At 35.4% G+C, this 25,840-nt stretch overlaps 1 protein-coding gene across 9 annotated transcripts in view; it reads right to left on the reverse strand.

Moving 5' to 3' along the window:
* VPS13B (vacuolar protein sorting 13 homolog B) overlaps positions 1-25,840 on the reverse strand; it is an 805,060-nt gene that overhangs the window by 263,794 nt on the left and 515,426 nt on the right. For all 9 annotated transcript variants that reach the window (XM_074386816.1, XM_074386811.1, XM_074386814.1 and 6 more), the window contains 2 exons: positions 15,303-15,429; positions 11,876-12,019 (listed from right to left, as the gene is read on the reverse strand). In XM_074386816.1, coding sequence (XP_074242917.1) covers positions 11,876-12,019; positions 15,303-15,429 — 271 coding nt within the window. The remainder of the gene's footprint in view (positions 1-11,875; positions 12,020-15,302; positions 15,430-25,840) is intronic.

Below are 25,840 nucleotides of genomic sequence, written 5' to 3' on the forward strand. Positions count from 1 at the left end.
CCAATGAGCTTCTTCACAGAACTGGAAAAAAACACCTTAAACTTCATATGGAACCAAAAGAGAGCCCGCATAGCCAAGTCAATTCTAAGCAAAAAGAACAAAGCAGGAGGCATCACACTACCGGGCTTCAAACTATACTACAGGCTACAGGAATCAAAACAGCATGGTACTGGTACCAAAACAGAGATATAGACCAATGGAACAGAACAGAGGCCTCACAGGAAATACAACATACCCACAACCATCTGATCTTCGACAAACCTGACAAAAACAAGCAATGGGGAAAGGACTCCCTGTTTAATAAATGGTGTTGGGAAAACTGGCTAGCCATGTGCAGAAAGCAGAAACTGGACCCCTTCCTGACACCTTACACCAAAATTAACTCCAGATGGATTAAAGACTTAAACATCAGACCTAACACCATAAAAACCCTAGAAGAAAATCTAGGCAAAACCATTCAGGACATAGGTGTAGGCAAGGACTTCATGACCAAAACGCCAAAAGCAAGGGCAACAAAAGCCAAAATAGACAAATGGGACCTAATCAAACTCCACAGCTTCTGCACGGCAAAAGAAACAGTCAGTAGAGTGAATCGGCAACCAACAGAATGGGAAAAAATTTTTGCAGCCTACCCATCTGACAAGGGGCTGATATCCAAAATTTACAAAGAACTAAAGCAGATCTACAAGAAAAAAACTAACAAGCCCATTCAAAAATGGGCGAAGGATATGAACAGATACTTTACAAAAGAAGACATACAGGAGGCCAACAAACATATGAAAAAATGTTCATCATCACTGGTCATCAGAGAAATGCAAATCAAAACCACATTGAGATACCATCTCACACCAGTTAGAATGGCGATCATTAAAAAATCTGGAAACAACAGATGCTGGAGAGGATGTGGAGAAATAGGAACACTTTTACACTGTTGGTGGGAATGTAAATTAATTCAACCATTGTGGAAGACAGTGTGGCGATTCCTCAAGGACCTAAAAATAGAAATCCCATTTGACCCAGCAATCCCATTACTGGGTATATATCCAAAGGATTATAAATCATTCTACTATAAGGACACATGCACACGAATGTTCATTGCAGCACTGTTTACAATAGCAAAGACCTGGAACCAACCCAAATGCCCAACGATGATAGACTGGATAGGGAAAATGTGGTACATATACACCATGGAATATTACGCAGCCATCAAAAACGATGAGTTCACGTCCTTTGTAGGGACATGGATGAACCTGGAAACCATCATTCTCAGCAAACTGACACAAGAGCAGAAAATCAAACACCATATATTCTCACTCACAGGCGGGTGTTGAACAATGAGAACACATGGACACAGGGAGGGGAGCACTACACACTGGGGTCCGTTGGGGGGAAATGGGGGAGGGACGGGGGGGTGGGGAGGTGGGAAGAGATAGCATGGGGAGAAATGACAGATACAGGTGAGGGGACGGAAGACAGCAAACCACACTGCCATGTGTGTACCTATGCAACAATCTTGCATGTTCTTCACATGTACCCCAAAACCTAAAATGCAATTAAAAAAACAAAAGAATATTGGAGCATTCTATTACATCCTCCCTTCATTCAATCAAACTCAAAAACATTGAGAAATAATCATATATGCTCTGTAATCAAGCAAATTAGAGAAGTATCTTGGGCAAAATATAATGCAGTACATAGAAGAGAGAGATGAAAATTAAGAATCTCTAGATGAGATGACAATGATAGTGATGGCTTTTATTGAGCCCTTATTATATAACAATTACTATGAAAAATGCTTTAGAAATAGCTTCCCAATTAATCTCTACAACAACCCCTTTGGGGAGGACTATCATTTTCTCAATTTTACCGAAGATTAAATTGAGGCTCACAGGAATTAAAGTTACATGTCCAAGGCCACACAGAAAGTAAACACCGGAGATGGGATTTACTGCTAGGCTCCAACTACAAAACTCAAGTTCTTGACCACTGTGTTTTCTTTCTTACATGTCCCCTGAGACTTATATCCTCAGAAAAACCAACAAAACACAGGCCTTATCTGCAAAAATTCTCTCCATTCTCTCTTATCTTCCTTGATGCAAAAGAAAAGCATTTTACTTTATTTTTCCTTTAACTTTTAATTTCAGTGGTACATGTGTAGGATGTGCAGGTTTGTCACACAGGTACATGTGCGCCATTGTGGTTTGCTGCACAGATCATCCCATCATCTAGGTATTAGGTGCAGCATCCATTAGGTATTCTTCCTGATACTCTCCATCTCTCCACCCCTCCCCCACCCCTGCCCCGAGGGACCCCAGTGTCTGCTGTTCCCGAACCTGTTCTCATAGTTCAGCTCCCACTTGTGAGAACATGCAGTGTTTGGTTTTCTGTTCTTGTGTTAGTTTGCTGAGCATAATGGCTTTGAACTCCATCCATGTCCCTACAAAGGAGATGATCTCATTCTTTTTTATGGCTGCACAGTATTCCATGATGTATATGTGCTACATTTTCTTTACCCAGTGTATAATGATAGACTGGGCATTTAGGTTGATTCCATGTCTTTGCTATTGTGAATAATGCTGCAATGAACATACGTGTGTGTGTCTTTATAATAGAAGGATTTATATTTCTTTGGGTACAAAATGGTATTTCTGTTTCTAGGTCTTTGAAGAATTACCACACTGTCTCCCACAATGGTTAAATTAATTTACACTCCCACTCAACAGTGTAAAAGCATTCCTTTTTCTCCATAACCTTGCTAGCAACTGTTGTTTTCTGACTTTTTATTTAACAGCCTTTCTGACTGGCATGAAATGGTATCTCATTGCGGTTTTGATTTGCCTTTCTCTTATAATCAGTGATACTAAGCTGAGCCTTTTTTCGTGTTTCTTGACCACATTTATGTCTTCTTTTGAGAAGTGTCTGTCCATGTCTTTGGCCCACTTTTTAATGGGGTTGTTTTTTCTTGTAAATTTGGTTAAGTTCCTTACAGATTCTGGATATTAGACCTTTGTCAGATGGTTAGTTTGAGAAACAAATTTTCTCCTATTTTGTAGGTTGTCTGTTCACTCTGATGATAGTTTCTTTTTCTGTGCAGAAGCTCCTTAGTTTAATTAGATCCCATTTATCAATTTTTGCTTTTGTTGCAGTTGCTTGTTGGCATCTTCATCATGAAATCTTTGCCCGTGCCTGTGTCCTGAATGGTATTGCCTCGGTTGTCTTCCAGGGTTTTTATGGTTTTAAGTTTTACATTTAAGTCTTTAATCCATCTTAACTTTTATATATGGTGTAGGGAAGGGGTCCAGTTTCAGTTTTCTGCATATGGCTAGCCAGCACTCACAGCACCATTTATGAGAGACTTATTTCCCCATTGCTTGTTGTGTCAAGTTTGTCAAAGATCAAATGGTTGGAGGTGCACAGTCTTATTTCTCAGTTCTCTATTTTGTTCCATTGGTCTATATGTCTGTTTTTGTACTAGTGCCATGTTGTTTTGGTTACTGCAGCCTCATAGTACAGTTTGAAGTCTGGTAGTGTGATGCCTCCAGCTTTGTTTTTTTTGTTTAGAATCATCTTGGTTATTCAGGATCTTTTTGGTTCCATTTGAATTTTAGAATAGTTTGCTCTAATTCTGGAAAGAGTGTCAATGGCAGTTTAATGAGAATAGCACTGAATCTATTAACTACTTTGGGCAGTATGGCCATTTTCACAATATTGATTCTTCCTATCCATGAGTATGGACTGTTTCTCCATTTGCTGAAAAGCACTTCCAAAGCTGTGCAACATAATTGCTCTGTGGTTTAGGGTTTACTGGCCCATCTTTTCCCTCTCCCCACAAAGCTACCATTCAAATTTAACATGCATTTGATTAATCTGATTCTGTATCAGCCTTATATTAAAAGTCAGGGCATAACAGAAAAATAGTTAGAGGGACAGAAACCAAGGCTTATTAAGAAGGGTTAGGCTAGTTGGGAAGATGGGATGACTCAGCTATTAGATACTGCTGTGTTGAATCTTCCTCTTCTATAAATGTTTGGGTGCCCTGGATAGTGAGTTAAGTACATAGATATAAACTGCTCACTGACCCATTCTAAGAATTTTCCAAATGGTAGATGGCAAATAAACAAACAGCTCTGGGGCTGTGACTTGGCTTTCTAGAAAGGATTCCCTCAGAAAAATCATCTGGTTTTAAGAGAAGCAGTTATTAGGAAGAAATTTAAGAAACAGGAAGCTATACTGTTTAAAGAAAACAGCTATCCTGGATAAACATCTTTTGATTATCCATCAAAAGTATCTGTTCATATCTTTTGCCCATTTTTTGATGGGGTTGGTTTTTTCTTGTAAATTTGTTTAAGTTCTCCATAGATTCTGGATATTAGCCCTTTGTCAGATGGATAGATAGCAAAAATTTTTTCCTACTCTCTTGGTTGCAGGTTCACTCTAATGATAATTTCTTTTGCGTGCAGAAGCTCTTTAGTTTAATTAGATCCCATCTGTCTATTTTGGCTTTTGCTGCCATTGCTTTTGGTGTTAGTCATGAAGTCCTTGCCCATGCCTATGTCCTGAATGGTACTGCCCAGGTTTTCTTCTAGGGTTTTTATGGTGATAGGCCTTATGTTTAAATCTTTAATGCATCTGGAGTTAATTTTGTATAAGGTGTAAGGAAGGGATCCAGTTTCAGCTTTCTGCATAAGGCTAGCCAGTATTCCCAACTGAAAAGAGGAGTGGGAAGTGCAAGAAGACTCACAGAGGGCAGAGGAGGCTGAGCAGAGTTACACTCTTTTGAGGGCTAATGGATGATAATGAATCAACACCATTTCTGAAGCACCTGCCAGTTATAAGAGTCTCTGATTCTGTAAGAGGACCTCAGTATGATCAGTCTTTGCTTATAAAGTTAAATAGAGTAAGGGACTGGAAGTGAAATTACTCCCTCTAGAATTTCCAGTACAATGTTGAATAGAACTGATGTAAGCAGACATTCTTGTCTTATTGTTGATTTCTGGGCGAAAGTATTTAGTCTTTAATCATCAACTATGAAAACAACTGTCAGTTTTTCATAAATGTGATTTATCAAGTTGAATAAGCTCCCTTCTATTTCTAGTTTGTTGCTTGTTTTTATTATGAAAGGGTACTGAATTTTGTCAAAAAATTTTTTTCATGTATTGAGATATTCACATGACTTAAAAAATTCTATTGATTTAGTGCTTTACATTAATTGATTTTCAGATGTTAAACCAACCTTGTACTTCTGGGTAATCCTACTATGTGGCCATAGCGTATAATTCTTTTTATGTTGCTGGATTCAGTTTGCTAGTATTTTGTGGATGATTGTTGCATCTGTTTTCTTCAGACATTCGTTTGTAGTTTTCATTTCTTATGTTTTGTTGAATGTCACTTCAAATCCTTTGCCAAAAAAGACTAAGCATAACAGATTTTACTAAAACACCATTTCTCCTGTGTCATCCCATTCACTCAAGTGAATAAGGTTTGGTTTCCAACTGCCCATGATGAAATACACACTTCTTAGTGTATCTTCCATTATTTCCCTGCACAGTTCCTTCACTCTAGAAAGAATGATTTTTTCCTCACCATCCTACCAAAAAATCCAAATGCTTAGAAACCTCCAGGTCTTTATTCATTCTATTTCTCCATATTGAAACTATTTTTTATTGAGGGCAAATTTAATGTATACCTCCCCACTGCTTCTCTTCTCTAACAACCAACATCCTTAATCTAAATGAAATTTAGGCTTGTAAGAAAGATTAAATCAGTTACAGAAAATTTAAAGCTATGTAATGCTTGCACATGGGTTGCTGTATTTATATTTTGAGCTTGCTCCAAATATTTATTATTGTCTGTCTTCCCTACCAAATATATGAGCATTAGACATGAAAGCATAAATGTTACCTCTTTTGTTTAATGCTGTCACTCTAGTATCCATTACAGTATTTGACACATAGGAGTGGTTCAATATTTATTGAATAAATAAATAGGCTACTCTTTTCTATGTATTCCACTTCTCCATGAAACTACATTGTTGATCAACTGGCCTACAGCCTTCTCTTTATTCCTTGGACTCATAAGTCTAATTTTCCATAAAGTATATTTAACACTTTTTATATACAACTCTGAGTTCTTAGTTATCACTCCATTTGTCTATGCTTTATTTCCTAATCAGATTATAAAAGCATAGAAGGCAGAGACCATAGTGTATTTATTTTCAAACCTCTGTCAGACTGTAGCCAGTGTATCTGGCATATAGTAAGCGTTCAATGAACACTGCCAAATAAGGCTAGCGTAGACAGTTTACTAGAGCCTGAGGAAAATTTAACGCACTCACTGGATTTCTGGTGAAGAAATCTATAGGGATAAACATCATTATGGCTGAAAAATTTAAAATTTTATTGTCTTCTCCATGTCTTATACTACTTTGAGGCAAATATGATGTTTTTCTGTCTCAGCACAAGCTTGTTTATCAAGAAAAATTTACACTAATTTTAACGTTGACAAGCCCTAATTAAAATTGTGACAGGTGTGAGAGTTTAATGTACCTAAGAAATTCTTCCCTTGGAGAAGATAGGCAGTAAAATACTTAATATCTTTTCCAGGTCTATAGTTTAAAAAATTTGAGGTATTCCGTCACAGCCCCTCTTGTCCATTTAAGGCTCTGTTTGAATCTATATTTTATTGGAGCCTGTGTTTATTGCCTGGTTACAAGTAGTCTATCCAGGTGCCTCTGAAAGGAAACAAAATACTCAGCATAGCAACACCAATGGAAGGTCACCCTATGGATATCATCCAGAATTCCCATCTCCTTTCCTAAATACAGAAATACGTAGCCTCTGATCTGGCCTTTTCCATTCATGACTACCTCAAGATAGAAGGCAGCAAGAGAGACCAGAAATATCAACATGCTCCCTCATGCCAGTCTGTTTCCTCTCTCAAACCCTCCTCTATTCACATACATGTTGGGTATTCATTTCCTCTACATCCCTCATCTTACCTAAAATTCTATTCCAGAAGACATCTGTTGTTAAACTACTACACACTTAAAGTCCCTTTCCTTCTTCTTTACCTTCGAGTTTCTATTTCTAATTATTTCTGGCAATCCTTAGGTTGGTGAAGAATATCTTGGAGAATGTTTTACTTTCTACTAAAAGATGAGAATTTCTATTCCTAAAGCACAACTACAAAACACATTATTTCCAAGTTAAAATATTAGTAATACCACACAAAACAACCTCTAACATCACTTCATATGGCATAAGCTCAATGACAGTTCATAGCAAAAGAGCCCAATGAATTATTTTCTATTTTATAAAAAATTTAAAATATCCAAGTAGATTATATTAGTCAGACATATTATCACACTATATTACTTCACTAAGCAATGAACAATATTTACATCATCTTTATAATAAAAACAATTAAGATTGACAAACAAAGAATATGGTATAAGAATACTGGGAAGATGGAAGTGTAGAAAGGAAGTGCAGAAGAGATGGAACTATAATTTATAACAAGTGTATTACAGAGATGGAACTCTAATTTATAGCAAGTGAATATGGTAATAGTGCATCAAGAGATGATAGTCCATTCAGGTTATTTAGAAATATGGAGATAAATACTTGAGGAAACAGCTTATAAAGACTGGCTAACTGTTGGGCAGGATGAGGTAGGGATATCAGGGATTGGTGCTACTTTGATATATTGCATTAGGAAAATTTGGTTGTTAAAACTCATTTACTAATTGGATAATAATAAAACCATAATGTAATAAACTAATGGCCATGATTATATAATTGGGCCTTTATGAGACCAAGACTATCTTGTAAGAAGGTAAAGAACCTTCTAAAGGGTAAACCAATTGTGTCAACCATAGCCCTGTTAAACACTGGGAAAAGTAGAGCTTTGTTTGGGAAGTAAACTTCGAATTATAAATTTGGCTTTGGCTGTTAAGGTATCTAAAAGGTTGACTCTCACCTCATGTAAATGGCAGGGAACTAAGATGTAAGAGTTTTAATTCATGCCTCTCTAGAGCCAGATGTCACAGAGGCATGAATTATAGAATGGGGTGGTTAACTACTACAGCAAGCTAAATAAGGAAGAACATGTACTTTGTAATATGGAATACATTTCGGTTTTTGAATATTAAATTCCTGTTTCTTTTATGTAATATCTCAGCCTGTCATAACACAGTTTGAGTATCCTTAATTCAAAAATCCAAAATCCAAAATGCTCCAAAATCCAAATTTTTTTGAATATCAACATGATGTGACCCTCGAAGAAAACACTCAGTGAAGCATTTCGAATTCTGAGTTTTCAGATAAGGGACTCAACCTGTATGTATAGAGAAATAAGATTCATTTAAAGGCAGAAACTAAATATTCTGGGAGCTAGAAATCATGGACATTATAGAACTTGAAGAAGACAGTAAAAATCTAATAGTACAAATACAGGCCCATTGGTCTAGTGGCTTCACCCCATCTAAAACATATTTTTCAGAGCAAAAATGTTGGAAAATTTTTGTTTAACATGGGAGGCAATTTTCCTAACCCATCACCCAGTCATTCTGGCTGTGAACTTGTAAATTTCATTATGTGTTTGTTGTCTTTTTAATTAAAATTAATATTAAATATTGATTCTAGCAAGAATCCTCAGATTATCCTACAGTTTTCACTTCTAATTCTAAAGATATGTCCATTTTACCCCCTTTTTTATTGTGTAGATATGTTTCCTCCACTAATGCATAATCCCCCTATCATTTTTTTTTTTTTTTTTTGAGACAGGGTCTCACTTTGTTACCTTGCTGGAGTGCAGTGGCATGATCTTGGCTCACTCCTAGGTTCAAGTGATCCTCCTACCTCAGGCCCCCAAGCAGTGGAGACTAGAGGCATGTGCCACCAAGCCTGCCTAATTTTTGTTTTTGTTTTTTTTGGGGTAGAGACTGGGTTTTGCCATGTTGCCAAGGTTGGTCTTGAACTCCTGAGCCAAAGTGATCTGCCTGCACCTCAGGCTCCCAAGTGATATTATGCTTGATTATTCTTGAATAATTTTTAATCTTCCTTGTATTTTTTCGAGACAGGGTCTCTTGCTCTGTTGCCCATCCTGGAGTGCAGTGGCGCAATCACAACTCACTTCAGCCTCAACCTCTAGGGTTCAAGTGATTCTCCCACCTCAGCCTCCTGAGTAGTTGGTACTACAGGCACGCACCGCCACATGCAAGTAATTTTTAATTTTTATTTTTTTTTGAGAGATGGGGTCTCACTATACTGCCCAGGCTGGTTGTGAACTCCTGGGCTCAAGCAAGCCACCCACCTCAACCTCCCAAAGTGTTGGGATTACAGGCGTGAGCTACTATGCATCCAGCCAAAATTAATCTTTCAAATAAAGCTTGCCAAAGGTTGTCTGAAAATGTTAACACCTTCAAAAAATATACTTCATTAGGCTAGGCATGTTGGCTCACACCTGTAATACCAGCAGTTTCAGAGACCAAGGCAGATGGATCACTTGAGGCAAGGAGTTCAAGATCAGCCTGGGCAATAGAGTGAAACCCCATCTCTACTAAAAAAAAAATATATATATATATATGACCTTTACTGGTCTATAGATATGACCTTTACTGGTCTATAATTCACAGGGTGCTATCTAGAAATCCTGATAAATGGGATTCTCATTATTACTCTGTCATTCCTATGAAATAGTAGTTGCTTATAATGTCAGAATTATACTGCATATACTAACATATACATCTTCCTCTATTTTCTCAGTAACTCAGCCAGGTTTAATTTTCCTATTTTTCTTTTGTTCTCAAAAGGAATTTTAAAAAAAGTTGTTGGCCAGGCACAGTGGTTCACACTTGTAATCCCAGCACTTTGGGAGGCTGAGGCAGGCAGATCACCTGAAGTTAGGAGTTGGAGACAAGCCAATACTCATCATTGTAATACCCTGTCTCTACTAAAAATACAAAAATTAGCTGAGTATGGTGGTATGTGCCTATAATCCCAGTTATTTAGGAGGCTGAGGCAGGAGAATCACTTGTATCCAGGAGGTGGAGGTTGCAGTGAGCCTAGATGGCACTCCAACTTGGGCGACAGAGTGAGACTCCGTCAAAAAAGAAAAAAAAAAAAACTGTGGTAGTGTGGTTGTGAAACTCACCCTATCAACTCGCCCTATAAAAATATACCCTTGCCTTCTTACAGAGCATTCTATATAACTAAAACGTCTTTATATTCATAGACTATCAGATATGAGTTCTGCTAATAATTTAAAAATGGAATCATATGCTTCCAGTGCACTGCAGGTCTTTTCTAAAATACTGAAATTTTTACAGATATATCCCACCAGGCTTGGGAAAGGGGCCAAACAGTCCTTTCTCATTAAAGCCTGTACTTTTTAATTGTGATACATACACATAACATAAATTTACCATTTTAACCGCTTAAAAATTTCATATTGTCTATGCTACCAATATGATCTCCAAGATGAAACACATAGCTATAGATATCTTTTTAAAGCAGAAGAAAACAATGCCTATCTAGTTTATAGAATTGTCAGTAATGATTCAACATTCAGGGAAGGATAGTTAGTAACTCTGAGTATCCTTTTATTTACTGAAATTGATCCCCCTAAGAGGCATTAAAAGTATGTAGATAAATAGTTAATAACCAATTTGCTAAGTTATGTGAATTCTAAAACAATCAGTAATCTGGGAGTTAGAATTGATAGGAGAGATTTATAAAATGGGCACAATAACATCGGAATGTAATTTACTTTTATCCAACTCAGTTTGCTTTATAGGCTTCATTGAAAATGCATGGGGAAATACTTTTTAATTTGCTTATTTTGATGTCACATAATTACATTTTTATGGATTCCCTAATGTATATTTAAGAAGCCAGTATTTTGGAGAATATGTAGTTCTAAAGTCCTTTTACAATAGATATTGAATAAATAGATATCATGGGTAGTAAAGGAGGATTACATTAGAAAATCTCCACTTACAAAAGGTAAAAGATTCCTCATTTAAAAAAATTCTTTTAATAATCAAGAAGACTGAGAGAATAATCTAACAGTTACAGTACACAATCTGTGGCAGAGAGGAAATGGCGCTGACTTGAAAGACCTAAATTCCTCTTCCTTTCCTACCTTCTTACTAAACAGAACTTAAAGCCTTCTTTATAACTCATGACAAAAATAAAAGAAACATCTTTTTCATATATAAACAGTTTGTTCACCTGAGTTTTTATAAAATATTTATTCTAAGTGTAGAATGTTAGCTAAATGTGGAAACAAAATGTAAAGAATATATGTCTTGAGAAGAATCTAACAAACAGCTTTCTTTGTTTCATGCTGACATACTTTGTGGTTACAATACAGGCTTCCAATGAACACCGGATCAAAATTAAAATTCTAGGCAGGCATTCAACTTTTATGATTGTGTCCATTCATTTCCCACTGAGCATGGGAAATGAATACTTTACAAGTTATTTATTGAAGATATTCCCATAGTACTCTTACAAAGTTCACTTCCAAAAGAGGCCTTAGTACTGTAATGTATCTGAGTAAATGAAAGCTATACCAGGATTCTCGCATCATACTTTAGAATTTCAGCAGGGTAATAAAATTATGTTTATAACAGAGGTTCTTCTGAGGTCAGTCCACAGCAATTTTGCAAAGGTATATGATAAACAAGAGGAATAAAGACCAAACAAACTTCAAAAATAAAGAATATCAATCCAAAATGATTTGTAACTAGATTTTGAATAAAATTAAATACAGAATAATTAAGCAGAAAGCAGTTATCTTAATTACAGTTTTCCTACTGTGAATGTAAAGTTGGAACAAGTGCAGTAAGCCTGATCAAAATCAGGTAGGTTACCTCAGAAGCCTTGTTTGATGGTTCCAGTCCAGTCATATTTGCTACTATTAACTGATGTAAGAGTTGAACTTGAGCCACACTTAGGAAGAAGTCCAGGTTTGTGGTTATATTCACTTCTAAGGAATGGCCACACACTAAAATCTCCTGAAGCAAAAAAGTAGAATACAGATAAAGAAACATGATAGCCTTCAGATGATAATTTATTATTCTTACTTATTTGACCTTCACTACTTTGATGATGTTTCCTAGGATTCAAGTTCATACTTTAATGAGAAGAGCAAATAAGGTGAGCATAGCCACTTGACACAATATAACAGATAAAGTTCATAAATATTTATGAGGGCCTGCTGTGTGTTGGGCCTTGTGCTAGATACACACAACTAACACCTTTTCATACCTATTTGACTTTTTCATACTTCCAATTATTATTGTTTTCAATATGTAAGCAACAATGTAATTGTGTAGCATAATCTTGTTCATGAATTCAAACTTACTAAGTATCTCCTAAGTACTAGGTACCATAGTAGAGTCTTAGGAATATCACAAAGAATAAGGTTGGCCTTAAAGGGCAACCTGCTCTTGATGAGGTTATAATCTAGTTGGGCAGACAGATGTAAACAAACAACTGTAGGCGGGTAATTATAATTGCTAAGAGCTACAGTATGAGTTTTCTCCAAAGGATACACTCAAAATGATTTATTAGAAAAACAGAGTGTTGAAACCAAAGATAGCTAGACTAATTAATTTCATTTCTTCAGACTGCTAAAATCTTGGCAGCACTGGGTAAATGTCCACAACATAATTGGTGCTGTTCTGCAAAACTGAGTTACTTGAACATTTATCACTGGAAAACCATTCAGACAAGGAAAACAGAACAGAACAGAAAAGAACAGAACAGAACAAAACAAAACAACAATCCAGAAGCTTCACTTAATAAGTCCTGCAACAGATATTCTCCTTATAGTATCATCCAGAAGAATGGATTTAAGGAGACTGTGACTAGTCCAAAGACTTAGAGGAGCTTTTTTTTTTCCCTTTCTTTTTTTGAGACGGAGTTTCGCTCTTGTTACCCAGGCTGGAGTGCAATGGCGCGATCTCGGCTCACCACAACCTCCGCCTCCTGGGCTCAGGCAATTCTCCTGCCTCAGCCTCCCGAGTAGCTGGGATTACAGGCACGCGCCACCATGCCCAGCTAATTTTTTGTATTTTTAGTAGAGACGGGGTTTCACCATGTTGACCAGGATGGTCTCGATCTCTTGACCTCGTGATCCACCCGCCTCGGCCTCCCAAAATGCTGGGATTACAGGCTTGAGCCACCGCGCCCGGCCGAGGAGCTTTTAATAAAGCCATGAAGAACAGCTTGTCTGAAACATTTATTCTTAATTGTTTTTGTTAAATAACTTTTTCCTCCACAAATTATCTATATTAATTCACTCTGATTAGAATTCTTATTCTAGGCCGGGCGCAGTGGCTCAAGCCTGTAATCCCAGCACTTTGGGAGGCCGAGGCGGGTGGATCACGAGGTCAAGAGATCGAGACCATCCTGGTCAACAAGGTGAAACCCCGTCTCTACTAAAAAAAATACAAAAAATTAGCTGGGCATGGTGACGTATGCCTATAATCCCAGCTACTCGGGAGGCTGAGGCAGGAGAATTGCCTGAACTCAGGAGGCGGAGGTTGCGGTGAGCCGAGATCACGCCATTGCACTCCAGCCTGGGTAACAAGAGCGAAACTCCGTCTCGGGAAAAAAAAAAAAAAAAAAAAAAAAAAGAATTCTTATTCTATTTCTCAAGTATTGAACAAAAAGGAAAAAAAGCATACCAATTCAGGATTTTTAAAAAACAGTCACTGTAACATTACCCGAGAGCATAAAAATTTGTACTAAAAATATCTTGGCTCTACTGGTGGCACATAACCTGTGAAAACTTGCAAATGATTGATATTGTATTAGTAGGTTAAATAGTATGACTGAAATTGGTAGAATCAGCACCTAATAACATAAAAACAAGGATAATTTTTATTTTTATAAAACTTTAGCTTTTCAGATTCCTCTTATAATTATTTTTTCTATTGATCAGTTTGAACCTTATAACAATCTAGAGGGCAACAAGAGTAGCTATACATGAGGCAACTAGGTTATGCATAAGAAAATTGATGGAAAAAAGCATTTAAATAAATGGCTTAGGACAGTATCATTTAGTATAAAGCTGAACTTGTTCTAGAACTAGGTTTGCTGCCCTTTAGCTCCCTGCCTCTTTTACCTGGGAATGAGGACCTTTCTAGTAATGCCTTCAAATTATGCCTTCAAATGCCTTTGAAGATGAGTTAATTAAGATAGGATATTTCATCAACACTTTGATATATTCTTATCTTCATTTCTGAATTCAATGATAAGTATCTGGGAATCCAAATACTAAGTAAAGAATATTTTTGGAGGAAAACAATCTTAATAATCTAAAATGATTATGATATTCCATTTATTTGAGTCAAATACACACAGGAAATAGAAGCATTTCTTAAACATGATTTTAATATGTGAGCCTTAATTCATATGTTTATAGCAGCATTAGTATGAAAAAGAGCATATTATAAGGAGTTTCATGTATTCTAAGCCAATGGTGTTACTTAGTAGCTGTAAAATATTAGTATATTTGCTTAATCTTTATACAACTTTCATGGATATACAAAAAATTTGTATTACATACATATAAATTTTTCAAACTTTTTATAACAACTGACTTAAAATTTTGTGAATGAGCAAAAAGTTTATAATGTGTTTAGCATAAAAAATTTCTATGAGGAATTGTTTTAGCTATAGTAAACAATATTATTATTACATTTCTATTCTAGGCATGGAGGCAATAAACCATAATGATCAGAATTGAAACCTGGATTCACCAGTTAATGTTGGTTATGTTACTTAATCTGTTTTGACCTTGGTTTCCTCATCTTTAAAATATGGATACTAATAGTATCTAATTCATAAAAATGTTGTGAAGACTAAATAAGGTAATATGCAGAACTCACTATGTAAGGTAATGTAATTATCTGTCAATATCATTATTTTCACTAAAAAGAGGCTATAGTACTTAGGAGTGCAGAGGCTGGAGTCAGACCTGTTGGTTTCACAGCCTGCTCTATTTGTGAAAATCTGGGTAGCTTGTTTAGCTCCTCTATGCCTCAGTTTCATCATCTATAAAACAGGGAAAACAGGAATAGCAAATAAGATTATTATGAGGATTAAATGAGTTATTACAAGGAAAGCAATAACTGAAGAGTACTACAAAGTGCTCCATAAATATTAGCTCAATAGTAGATTATTAATGAGCTATTAAGTCCAATGGGCTGAAAGTGTGCAAATCCCTAACATACAAAGAGGAGCAATTCCATTATTTAAACTAAAATAAAATCAAAATTATGTTCTAACCTCAGAATGCAAGTTTTCTGGAGAAATTATTTTGGTGAAAATGATAGCAGGTGCTCCAGTTATTCGGACAGAAAAATCTGTCAAAATAGGGGTCAAAATTGCTCTTCTTTCTTGATGCCGCCGTATGCTAAAAGACAGAGTAAAAGATTATTAGCCATTTCATCTTTTTCAAAGATAATTTTCATTAAATTTGTACAAGTCGTTGTACTATAAACATGTGTGGCAAAATCACATTATTATTTTGAGGGTGCCTATTTGTGTATTTTACCATAATCATTTCTTAACTTCAATTTCATAAGATTTATAAAAGATGAAAACATCTTGAGATATTCAGCTGTAATTAAGCAATTTCATATTAGTATTATTCCAGGGCTTTTCAATAAATTACTTTTTACATTTTTACTTCTTTTCATTCTTGCAAATAGTTTCATATCACTTTTGTTACCACCAATAATCTTACTATTTTTTGGAATAATTTTTAATTTCCTATTTTTAATATCTGACCTTCTATTTGATAACTGCTGACCTCATCAGGGTCATGAGAATACCCTTTTAATCTTTGAATTGTTTTCTTTTTAGGTCTAAGAACGATGTTAATTCATTTTTTTTTTTTTTTAAGACAGGGTCTTGCTCTGTTACCTAGTCTGGAGTACAGTGGTGTGATCATGGCTCCCTGTAGCTTCAATCTCCTGGGCTCAAGTGATCCTCCCACCTTGGCCTCCCAAGTAGCTGGGGACCACAGAAATATGCCACCATGCCTGGCTAATTTATTTTTATTTTTTGTAGATAAAGAGTCTCCTTATGTTGTCCAGGCTGGTCTTGAACTCCTAGGCTCAAGCAATTCTCCTGACTAGGACTCTCAAAATGCTGGGATTACAAGCATTGAGCCACCATGCCCAGCTGTTTTCATGTAAGAAACTAAATGCTTCCTCAAAACAATCCTGTATGTGAAGTAGAGACTGTTTGTTAATAGTCCCATTATTATCTGTAAGGAAATGAAGTTTAAGTACTGGGCTAAGGCTACACAATGAGAATGAAGGCTCCAGAACTGGACCTGGAGAGCAAGTTGACACCAGAACAGCTTTTGGCTCCTATTTTAATTCATCTTTACACATTTCCAGCTTTGATCAGTTATTTAGCAGAATATTTTTACCTGACATTTAAAATTATTAATAATTTCAAAGGAAGTACATGGTAAAGATGAAACTGGAAAACATTATTGAGAAACCAAACCTTGTGCTGATACTGATCTTCAAGTCTACTATGTAAATTCTTAGTTTTCATTCTATTAAGTAAGATACATTTATATTTTGTTAGCAAGCCATACCTCAAATTTTCCTTTGAACTATTAACTTAATATTCCTTTTAAATGTCCTTATTATTCCCTTATGTCATAAAATGATAAAGTTGAAATCAGAGAATTGGCATAAATTATCTCATAAAAAAGCCTAGCTAAAATTTAAGTCTTTCTAAACCATTTTTTCTTTTTATCAGACTAGCTCAGAGAGTACTAATGTCTTTTGTTAAACTTGCAATGAGCGAGCTCTATATGTTGTCTGCCAAAAAAGCAAATTGGATCATCTGGTTCTATGACACATAAGTATTGGATTTCAAGAAAGTCAATTTTAAAGAATTAAGAGATCTGGTGAGTAGAGAGTAACAGGAAGAAGTATTAAAATCTGTGACTATAGAGGAAGGGTTGAGATCCTGAGAGACACCATAATTATAGCCTAATAGCTCAAATTCCATAAAATGACCAATGTGAGAAAAATGTAACATCTGATGTGCTCTCATAGGGGAATGCTAAAATATATGATGTATTAACAATACCTTAAAATGGAAAAGTTGGCAGGGAACCAAATAAGAGCAAAAATTAACCAAGGGCAATGAAAAAAAAGGTACTTGTCCATATGTCCATATTATACATTTCTCTCCATCATGTGATAAATTAAATCAGTAACATAAAATATAAAAGATCTTTGACCTTAAAAGTAATAACAAAATTTAAGTAAGTCAGTAGTCCTACAAAACTATAATTTCTCTGGCATATAGTATTAACTTTTATGATATCTCTGGTAAATATTTAATGATATCTCTGGTAATGGTAAATATTTTTTTTAATCATTAAAAATCTTTACAGATTTAAAACACACACACACACACACACACACACACATATTTTCAGGGATGAATTCAAAAGAAAAACAGAAAAGAAACACTAACTACAATTAAAAATTAAATGCTACAAATATTTTACCATGTTAACAGTCTAAGGTTCAAAATTCAAAAGAAGGAACTAAAACACAAAGTATTAACTGAGGTTGTTAATGACCTTAGGGTCATTAAATTGAGAGGGCCAGCACTCTTAATGAGTCAAGGGAATAGAATTTTAACAACTATTTGAGACAAGGCAAGAATTTTTAAATGAGCTGCCTATCTAGATCTGGGGCCCCTGAAAGTCCAGAAAAACATCAACCCCTCAGAAACAGGAAAGAATAAGTAAGTTTGCCTGTCTTGGCAAGAGAGCTTGCTGAAAAAACAAATATCTCCCTGGAAAATTAAAAATAATGGGAAATTTCCCATATGTATTAAGTGGCTCTAACTTTTATTACCTGGGTGGTCCTTGAGTACCCATTCTGAGTTATTTATATAGCAGTAGCATCAGAACCTTGATAACCCTGGGGCATCTGTCAGAAACAGACGCAAAACCTCTCTAGAAAACATGTCCTCAATGACAAAAAGGATACTCAGAGAAAAACATCATTGAAGATAAGCTCCTCAAATACAGACTATTTTACATGTCCTCCAAAAAACTCCTTATTAGTAAGATGAAAATTAAACCCCATTTTCAAATGCATTATCAAGAACTTTTGATAGATAACAAATTACAACAAAATTTTTGTTTAAAATTACTAAAGACATGTAAGATAGAATTTAAAAAATAAGAAAAAAAAGCAAGGCACTATTAAAAATGGCAAATCAGGTTTGAAAGACAACCAAACAGAATTTCCAAAACTAAAAAATGCAGTTACTAAAGTTAAATACATAATAGGTAGAATAAATAGCATTTAGGTATAGCTTATGAAATAATTAGCAAACTAGAATATAGATTTGAGATAATACCAGAATGTACTAAATTTTCAAATGAAAAGTTTAAAAGAAAAATGAAGAGAAATGGAGAGATAAGTCCAACATATATAACTAGAATTCCAAAATGAGAGAATAGAAAGAAATGAAAAGAGAAAATGTTAAAGAAATAATGGCTGAGGATTTTCCCAGAAATGATGAAATATAAGAATTCACAGACTCAGGAAACACAATGAGTCCTACTTCAGACAAATACAAGGAAATTCACAAGTAGACATATCTTGGTGAAGCTGCTGATCACCTATGATGACAAAAAGATATTAAATTCAGCTGGAGAAAACAGATTACAGCATGCCAAGGCACACAGGGTTAATTAATATTTCACAGATGTACTCAGTGGTTTAATATATGTCTACATTGTCCATATAAACGAAGAAATGGTATAATTATTTGTACCTATCATGTAATATAGAGTATTATGTCTATAGAAATTTATTAAACCCTTGTTGAAAATAACAAAACATTGACTATTGTAAGGTTCTAAGCAAATAACAGAAAAATAATCACATGAGTTAGCAAAAGCTCTTCTATTAAGCTTTAGGAGGTACAGATTATAACCAAAAAAAAAGCCTAGTTCTCGGAAATTGTTACTAAGCAAGAAGGCACAGGTGTATGCCATATGCACTCCACTCAAGGAAACACATGTGTCAGAAAGGCTGTGGTCATCTTTCTTGGACTCAGAATATTTACACTAAGGTTCTTCTGCCCATCTGTCATACATTTTGGTATGCCTTTGTGGGAAATATTAAAAGCATTTAAGAACCACACTTCAAAAACTGCACATTATGAAAGAACAGAAGTAGGAGAAGTGGTACTAAGGTTCCCAAAATATTTCACCAAAAAGTCAGAAATGCTAGATGGTTTGTGTACACAGAGTTATTCTTTTTCTTTTCTTTTTTTTTTTTTTTTGTGAGAAAGGGTCTCCCCCTTTGTTGACCAGGCTAGAGTGCAGTGGCATGATCTTGGCTCATTGCAACCTCTGCCTCCTGGGATCAAGTCATCCCCCTACCTCAGCCTCCTAAGTAGTTGGGGCTATAGGTGTGTGAATTCACATCCAGCTAATTTTTGTATTTTTTGTAGAGACAGGGTTTAGCCATGTTGCCCAGGTTGGTGCACAGAGCAATTCTTATGCAACATAAAGATTTTCTTAGTATGACATTATGGCTGAACTTTGGATGAAAGATAATAGAACAGAAGATACTTAAAACTTGTTGAAATCACCTGAGACCATCTCTTAGAGTAGTTATTCCTAAAATGAAAACAGTAATGTTCACAAAAATTTATTTATCTGCTACCTGGAAAACTATGTGTTACATAAACCTATTCCTAGATATTCTTATTTTTATATTAATGGGAGTCATAGAGATAAATAATTTGAGTCCTATAGGAACTTAAAAAATGAAATAGTTGGCCTGGCATGGTAGCTCATTAATACTATAGGCTGAGGTGGGTGGATCACCTGGATCTGGAGTTAGAAATCAGTCTGGCCAACATGGTGAAACCCTGACTCTACAAAACTACAAAAATTAGCTTGGTGTGGTGGCGCAGGCCTGTAGTCTCAGCTACTTTGGAGGCTGAGGCAAAAGAATCTCTTGAATCATGGAGGCAGAGGCTGCAGTGAGCGGAGGTCGCGCCACTGCACTCCAGCCTGGGTAACAGAGCAAGACTCCATCTCAAAAAAAAAAAAAAAAAAAAAAAAAAAAAAAGAAATAGTTATAGGTATAAATCCACTTAGATGCTTTTTTCAACGGGAGCACTATCCAATGACTTTCAAATATAATTAAAATAAAATTCAAACTCCTTCTGACTTAAAAAGCCATTCATTATTTAGCCCTTCTCTCCCTAAAACTCATCTACCATTATTACTTCTCTCCTCCCCACCAGGCATGATCCCTTAAATGTGCTCAACTACTTGAGTGTCTTTGCTCTTTCTAAAACACTCTTGGCAGAAACACTCCAGGGGTATCTGAATGGATAGCTTTTTGTCATTCAAGTATTAGAAAGGGCCTTCCCTGAGCTCCAATCTAAGGTAATTTCCCAGTTACTCTTATCATATTACCCAGTTATATTATTTTCATAGCATTTATCACTCTGAAATTGAGAAACATGTATCGGGGGCTCCCTATGGTGTAGGTCCTTTGCTAGGTGCTGAGACAACAACGGAAAAACAGATACATAATGCTGATTCTCACAGAATTCAGTTTAGCAGAAAAGATAACTAAAGAAAGTAATCATTGGTAGGATAAGTATAATCTTAAGGAAAGTACAGAGAGGTGTGGAAATACTCAATAGGGGACCTAATCTTTTATCTCAAGGAGCTGAACATATACAAAGAATTAATCTATAAAGACATATAAACCAACTCGTGCACAATGCTATAACAACTACAGCTTGACATTAGGATGATTTTTTAAAATTATACTTTTAAGTTCTGGAGTACATGTGCAGATTGTGCAGGATTGATACATACGTATACATATGCCATGGTGGTTTGCTGCATCCATCCCCCTGTCATCTACATTAGGTATTTCTCTTAATGTTATCCCTCCCCAATTCCACTACCCTCTGCTAACCCTCCCCTAACCCCTCCACCCCCCAATAGGCCCTGGTGTGTGATGTTCCTATCCTTGTGTCCATGTGTTCTCATTGTTTAACATTCAGTTATGAGTGAGAACATGCGGTGTTTGGTTTTTAAGGTACATTTAAAAAAAATGCCAGTACAAATTTAATTTGGCAAAATTAAATTCTACTGTTAAAATATTCTCATTCTTGAAAACAAAAAAAGCTTTCCCATGAAAATGAACAAAACAAAGGTTAATATATTTGTGACAGATCACAAGTGATATATCTATTTATCACAATATCTAGAAGACAGTTTTATGAGCATACTAAATTAAAATATTAACTTAATTCAATTTTACTGAGATGTCCAATGGATAACAGCTCTGACTGTAATTTCCAGTTGTTTTATCTATAACCTGGAACTCCTGCTCACCTAATTTTACTTGTTAGACCTTTTCAAAGAAAAAACTTAAAAAAAAAAAACTTCATTGAAGAGGGAAAGACAAGAGGTATTACTGAACACTTCTCAGAGAAGAGAACATTAGAAACTGTGTGTTGAGGATTTAGATAGAAATCCACCAAGGATGAGAAAGTCAGGAGATTTTTTTAAATTTCATTTTTAAAGCTTCAAAAATACAGCTGGGCACAGTGGCTCATGCCTATAATTCAGCGATTGGGAGGCCAAGGCAGGAGGATTGTTAGGGCCCGGGGGTTAGACATTGCAGTGAACTACGATTATGACATACTGAACTGTAAGTGACACAGTGAGACTTTATCATTCATAATTAAACAAGTAAACTTTAATAGTATGTATTGACGTACCAGTTAAAGTTCTCACAGAATTATACAGAATAATGTATAAAAGTTGTATGTTGGACATATGCTTTTAAAATACATTCTGTTTGTCCCCTTCTTTAGAAGAAAACATCATGCCCAGGCATGGTGGCTCACCTGAGGTCAGGAGTTCAAGACCAGGCTGGCTAACATGGTGAAACCCCATCTCTACTAAAAATACAAAAATCAGCTGGGTGCAGTGGCATATGCCTATAATTCCAGCTACTCAGGAGGCTGAGGCAAGAGAATTGCTTGAAGCCAGGAGGCAGAGGCTGCAGTGAACTGAGATTGCACCACTGCACTCTAGCCTGGTGACAGAGTGAGACTCCACCTCAAAAAATAATTATTATTATAATAAAAAGAAAAAGAAAAGAAAACACCACTGGAGGGAAACTGGCTATTTAGGGCTTTGGTCAGTTGGGTTTCAATGAATCAAGGTGTTATCTATGCATCTACCTTACCTAGCTACAAAATGAATGCAAAGTAACTGAAATATAGAAAGTTTTAAAATTTTATTGTATACTACCATGATGATTATACACAATTTAAACCTTTTCTTATTTTTTAGTGCCTACTATCTGTCAGTAACTATACTAACTATAATGAAGAGTAAGACCAGGCAAGACAGGATCTCTGTCCAATAGCTAAACCATCTTTTTATATTGCCACAGGACACTCTTACCCAGCAGGTAAGGAGAAAGATGTCTACTAGCTGCTAAGAATGAAAAACCAACTGCTTCTTCCTGTTGTATTATGAATCCTTTTGCCTTCACCCCCCATTTCCAGAAACTTTTTAAGCAGGAAGAAAAATCGCATTTTTTCATATTAAGGCACGATAAGGTTTAAGGAAATTATCATGAAATCATATCATTCAAGTAGGTTTAGGTCAATCTAGGCATTAACCTACTAAGTATGAGAATCAGACAAACTTCTGTAATTTTGCTTAGGTCTTAGCTTGACGTCCTCACAAATTAATAAGATAAAAGTGATGGCTTTCACGTTGAAAATTGTGCAGTGTGAACATTTGGGAAATAGTCTGAAAAATAAAAATAAAAGAGATCTAAGGACACAGAGAATAGCTGTAATCCCTCAGAAATAAAGCTAGAAATATATGGTTTAGGGATTTTAATGTCTACACACAGACATAGTTCCCCATATTCAATGTTACCAATCCTGGAAAGTATAAGACTGATAGGAATATGTCATGTCAGATTCAAATTTAGCTTGCTACGCAAACACAGTAACAATAATTTTTAAAATTCTATGTGTAGAAAAAAACCCCCACAGAGTATTACATGTGATTTGTTATGTGTATATAAAAATACTTTAACAAACAAATTTGCTATAACTATTTCTCGGACAATGAAGTTTAAAAGATAAATTACCTAATAAAATCAAGTCAGAGATAGGAACAAATAAAAGTATTATAATGAAAATAACATTATTTACTTTTAAATGTACTTTTGCAAAGTGTATTAAAAGTATATCTTTAAAGATTATACATGAGAAAATTATATTAACTTGGAGAACTCAGACTTAGTGGTACTTTCAGGTAATCATAAGATAAACTTTCCACCTCCCCCTAAAGCACTAGTAGCCATATAAAGCAGCCAAGTGACTTGAATGTGCAACCTGCACATGGCAGACATCAGTACAGGTTACTTAAGTTCTCAGAACTTAATTTCCTCAGATTATAAAATAAACCCAGATGTAGCAAAAATAGTTGCTAAGAGAAAAAAGAAAAAAGAAGGTGATTAGCTAACAATGGACTTCAGCACAAGCCTATGAGGTCTGAGCTTTGAGGAGAAAAGTAGTTGACTTGTAAGAGGAAGGAAATCAAGGTCACAAAAAGCTCCTCAAGATCATTAATCATTATAGAGATGTAAGCGAAAAACACACAAGGATGTACCACATCATACCAAGTAAGATGATGTATTAGAAAGAAAGAAAGAAAGAAGGAAAGAAAGAAGGAAAGAAAGGAAATGAAAGAAAGAAAGAAAAAGAAAAAGTAAGTATTGGTAAGAATCTGGAGAAACTGGAACCCTCAAACATTGCTTGTGGGAATAGAAAATGGTTCAGTGATTTCATGGTTGAAAAGAGTTTGGCAGTTTCTCAAAAGTTAAACATAAAATTGCTATATGACTCTGTAATTCTACTCCTAGGTGTATACCCAAATATGTGAAAACAGGTACTCAAACAGGTACTTAAACAGCAATATCCAGAGCAACATTATTCATAGTATCCAAAAAGCAGAAACAGCTCAAATGTCTATCAATGATAAATGGATAGACAAATTGTAGTATACAGATGATCCTCAACTCATAATGGAGTTATATCCTGAGAAACTCATTGTAAGTTTAATTTATCAAAAGTCAAGAATGCATTTAATACACTTAACCAAACAAACGTCATAGCTTAGCCTAGCCTATCTTAAATGTGCTCAGCACACTTAAACAGTGGCCTAAGTTGGGCAAAATCATCTAATACAAAGCCTAGCTTATACTAAACATTGAGTATCTCATGTAATCATTGAATATTATATTCAAAGTGAAAACCAGAATGGCTGTACAGGTATGCAAAGTACAGTTTCTACTGAATATATTATAATTTTTCCATCATCATAAAGTTGAAAAACCTAAAGTGATCCATTATAAGTCAGGGATCACTCGTATACACATAGTAGAATATTATTCAGCCATAAAAAGAATGAAGTACTGATACATGCTACAGTTTGGCAATTTGGATGAATATACAAAACAGTGTGCTAAATGAAAGAGGCCAGATATAAAAGGTCACATTATCATATGATTCTATTTATATAAGATATTCAGAATACATAAATTCATATAGACAGGATAAATCCAGATTTGTGAATTTGGAGGCAGACTGGTGGTTGCTAGGGGCTGTAAGGAGGGAGAAGGATAGAGATAAACTGTCTACCAGGCAAGGGGTTTTACTTTGGGGTGAAAAAAATGTTTTAGAACTAGACAGAGGTGGTAGTTGCTCAATAATGTAAATGTACTAAATGCCACTAAATGTTCACCTTAAATGGTTAATTTTATGTTATGTGAATTTACCTCCACAAATTATTAAAACACAGACACACATACACTAACTATAAGTTAAATGAATTAAATAACAAATAGAAGATATAAAACTAAGGCTAGGTGGCCATAAAATCTGCTAGGAAAATAAGGCTCACGTTCTTTGTCATGACAATCTGTGATTTTTTAAGACACAATAACCTGTGACTTTTATAAGCTGGTACTCCTAAATCTGAAAACTGTGTAAAGATAAGGAATAAAAAGACTTGAAGCTAGCTGCTATCATGTGACATTTAGAGATTACAATTAGTGTAGCTGATGCTGTGGTGTGCCACCAAGATCTTCCCTTTAGGATGAAAATACTCACTTCCCAGCTGCCATGCAAGTTACTTGCTGATGACTCCATAATGGCATCCCTCTCTTGAAATTTACCTTGGGTGGCTGTGTGTGCTTCTTCACCCAAATTTACACCCCTTCTCAAGGGCATATTCGATCACTTGTCAGTATGGGACTACAATAATACATTTTATACATGGCAGTGCTATGTTCTAGGGACAAATCAATGAACAGGATGGCAATGATATGTCCTTAGGACTCAGAGGTAGTTATATAAGTAATTAGAATTAAATACGCTAAGTGATGTGATAGGAGAACACACAAATACGATTTGACTTGATCATGTGACAGGCTCAGGGAAGGCTTCCTAGAAAACATGATGTCTACTCTAAGACTTGTTAAATGATAGGAGTTAGGCAAATGAAGAGGGTGGGTTAAGACAGTTAGAGGTATAGAGAACATCACATAAAAAGGCCTAAGGAGTACAGACTATATTTTACTGTTCAGTTTTGATACATTATCTTGTGTAGGCCTCAGTTTCTTCATGTATAATTAGGGAAAATAACAGTTCCTATCTGATAGCATTATTGTGAAAATTAAGTGAAATAAGTTGGG

This window comes from Saimiri boliviensis, chromosome 15, assembly GCF_048565385.1.
Source record: "Saimiri boliviensis isolate mSaiBol1 chromosome 15, mSaiBol1.pri, whole genome shotgun sequence".
Lineage (NCBI taxonomy): Eukaryota > Metazoa > Chordata > Mammalia > Primates > Cebidae > Saimiri > Saimiri boliviensis.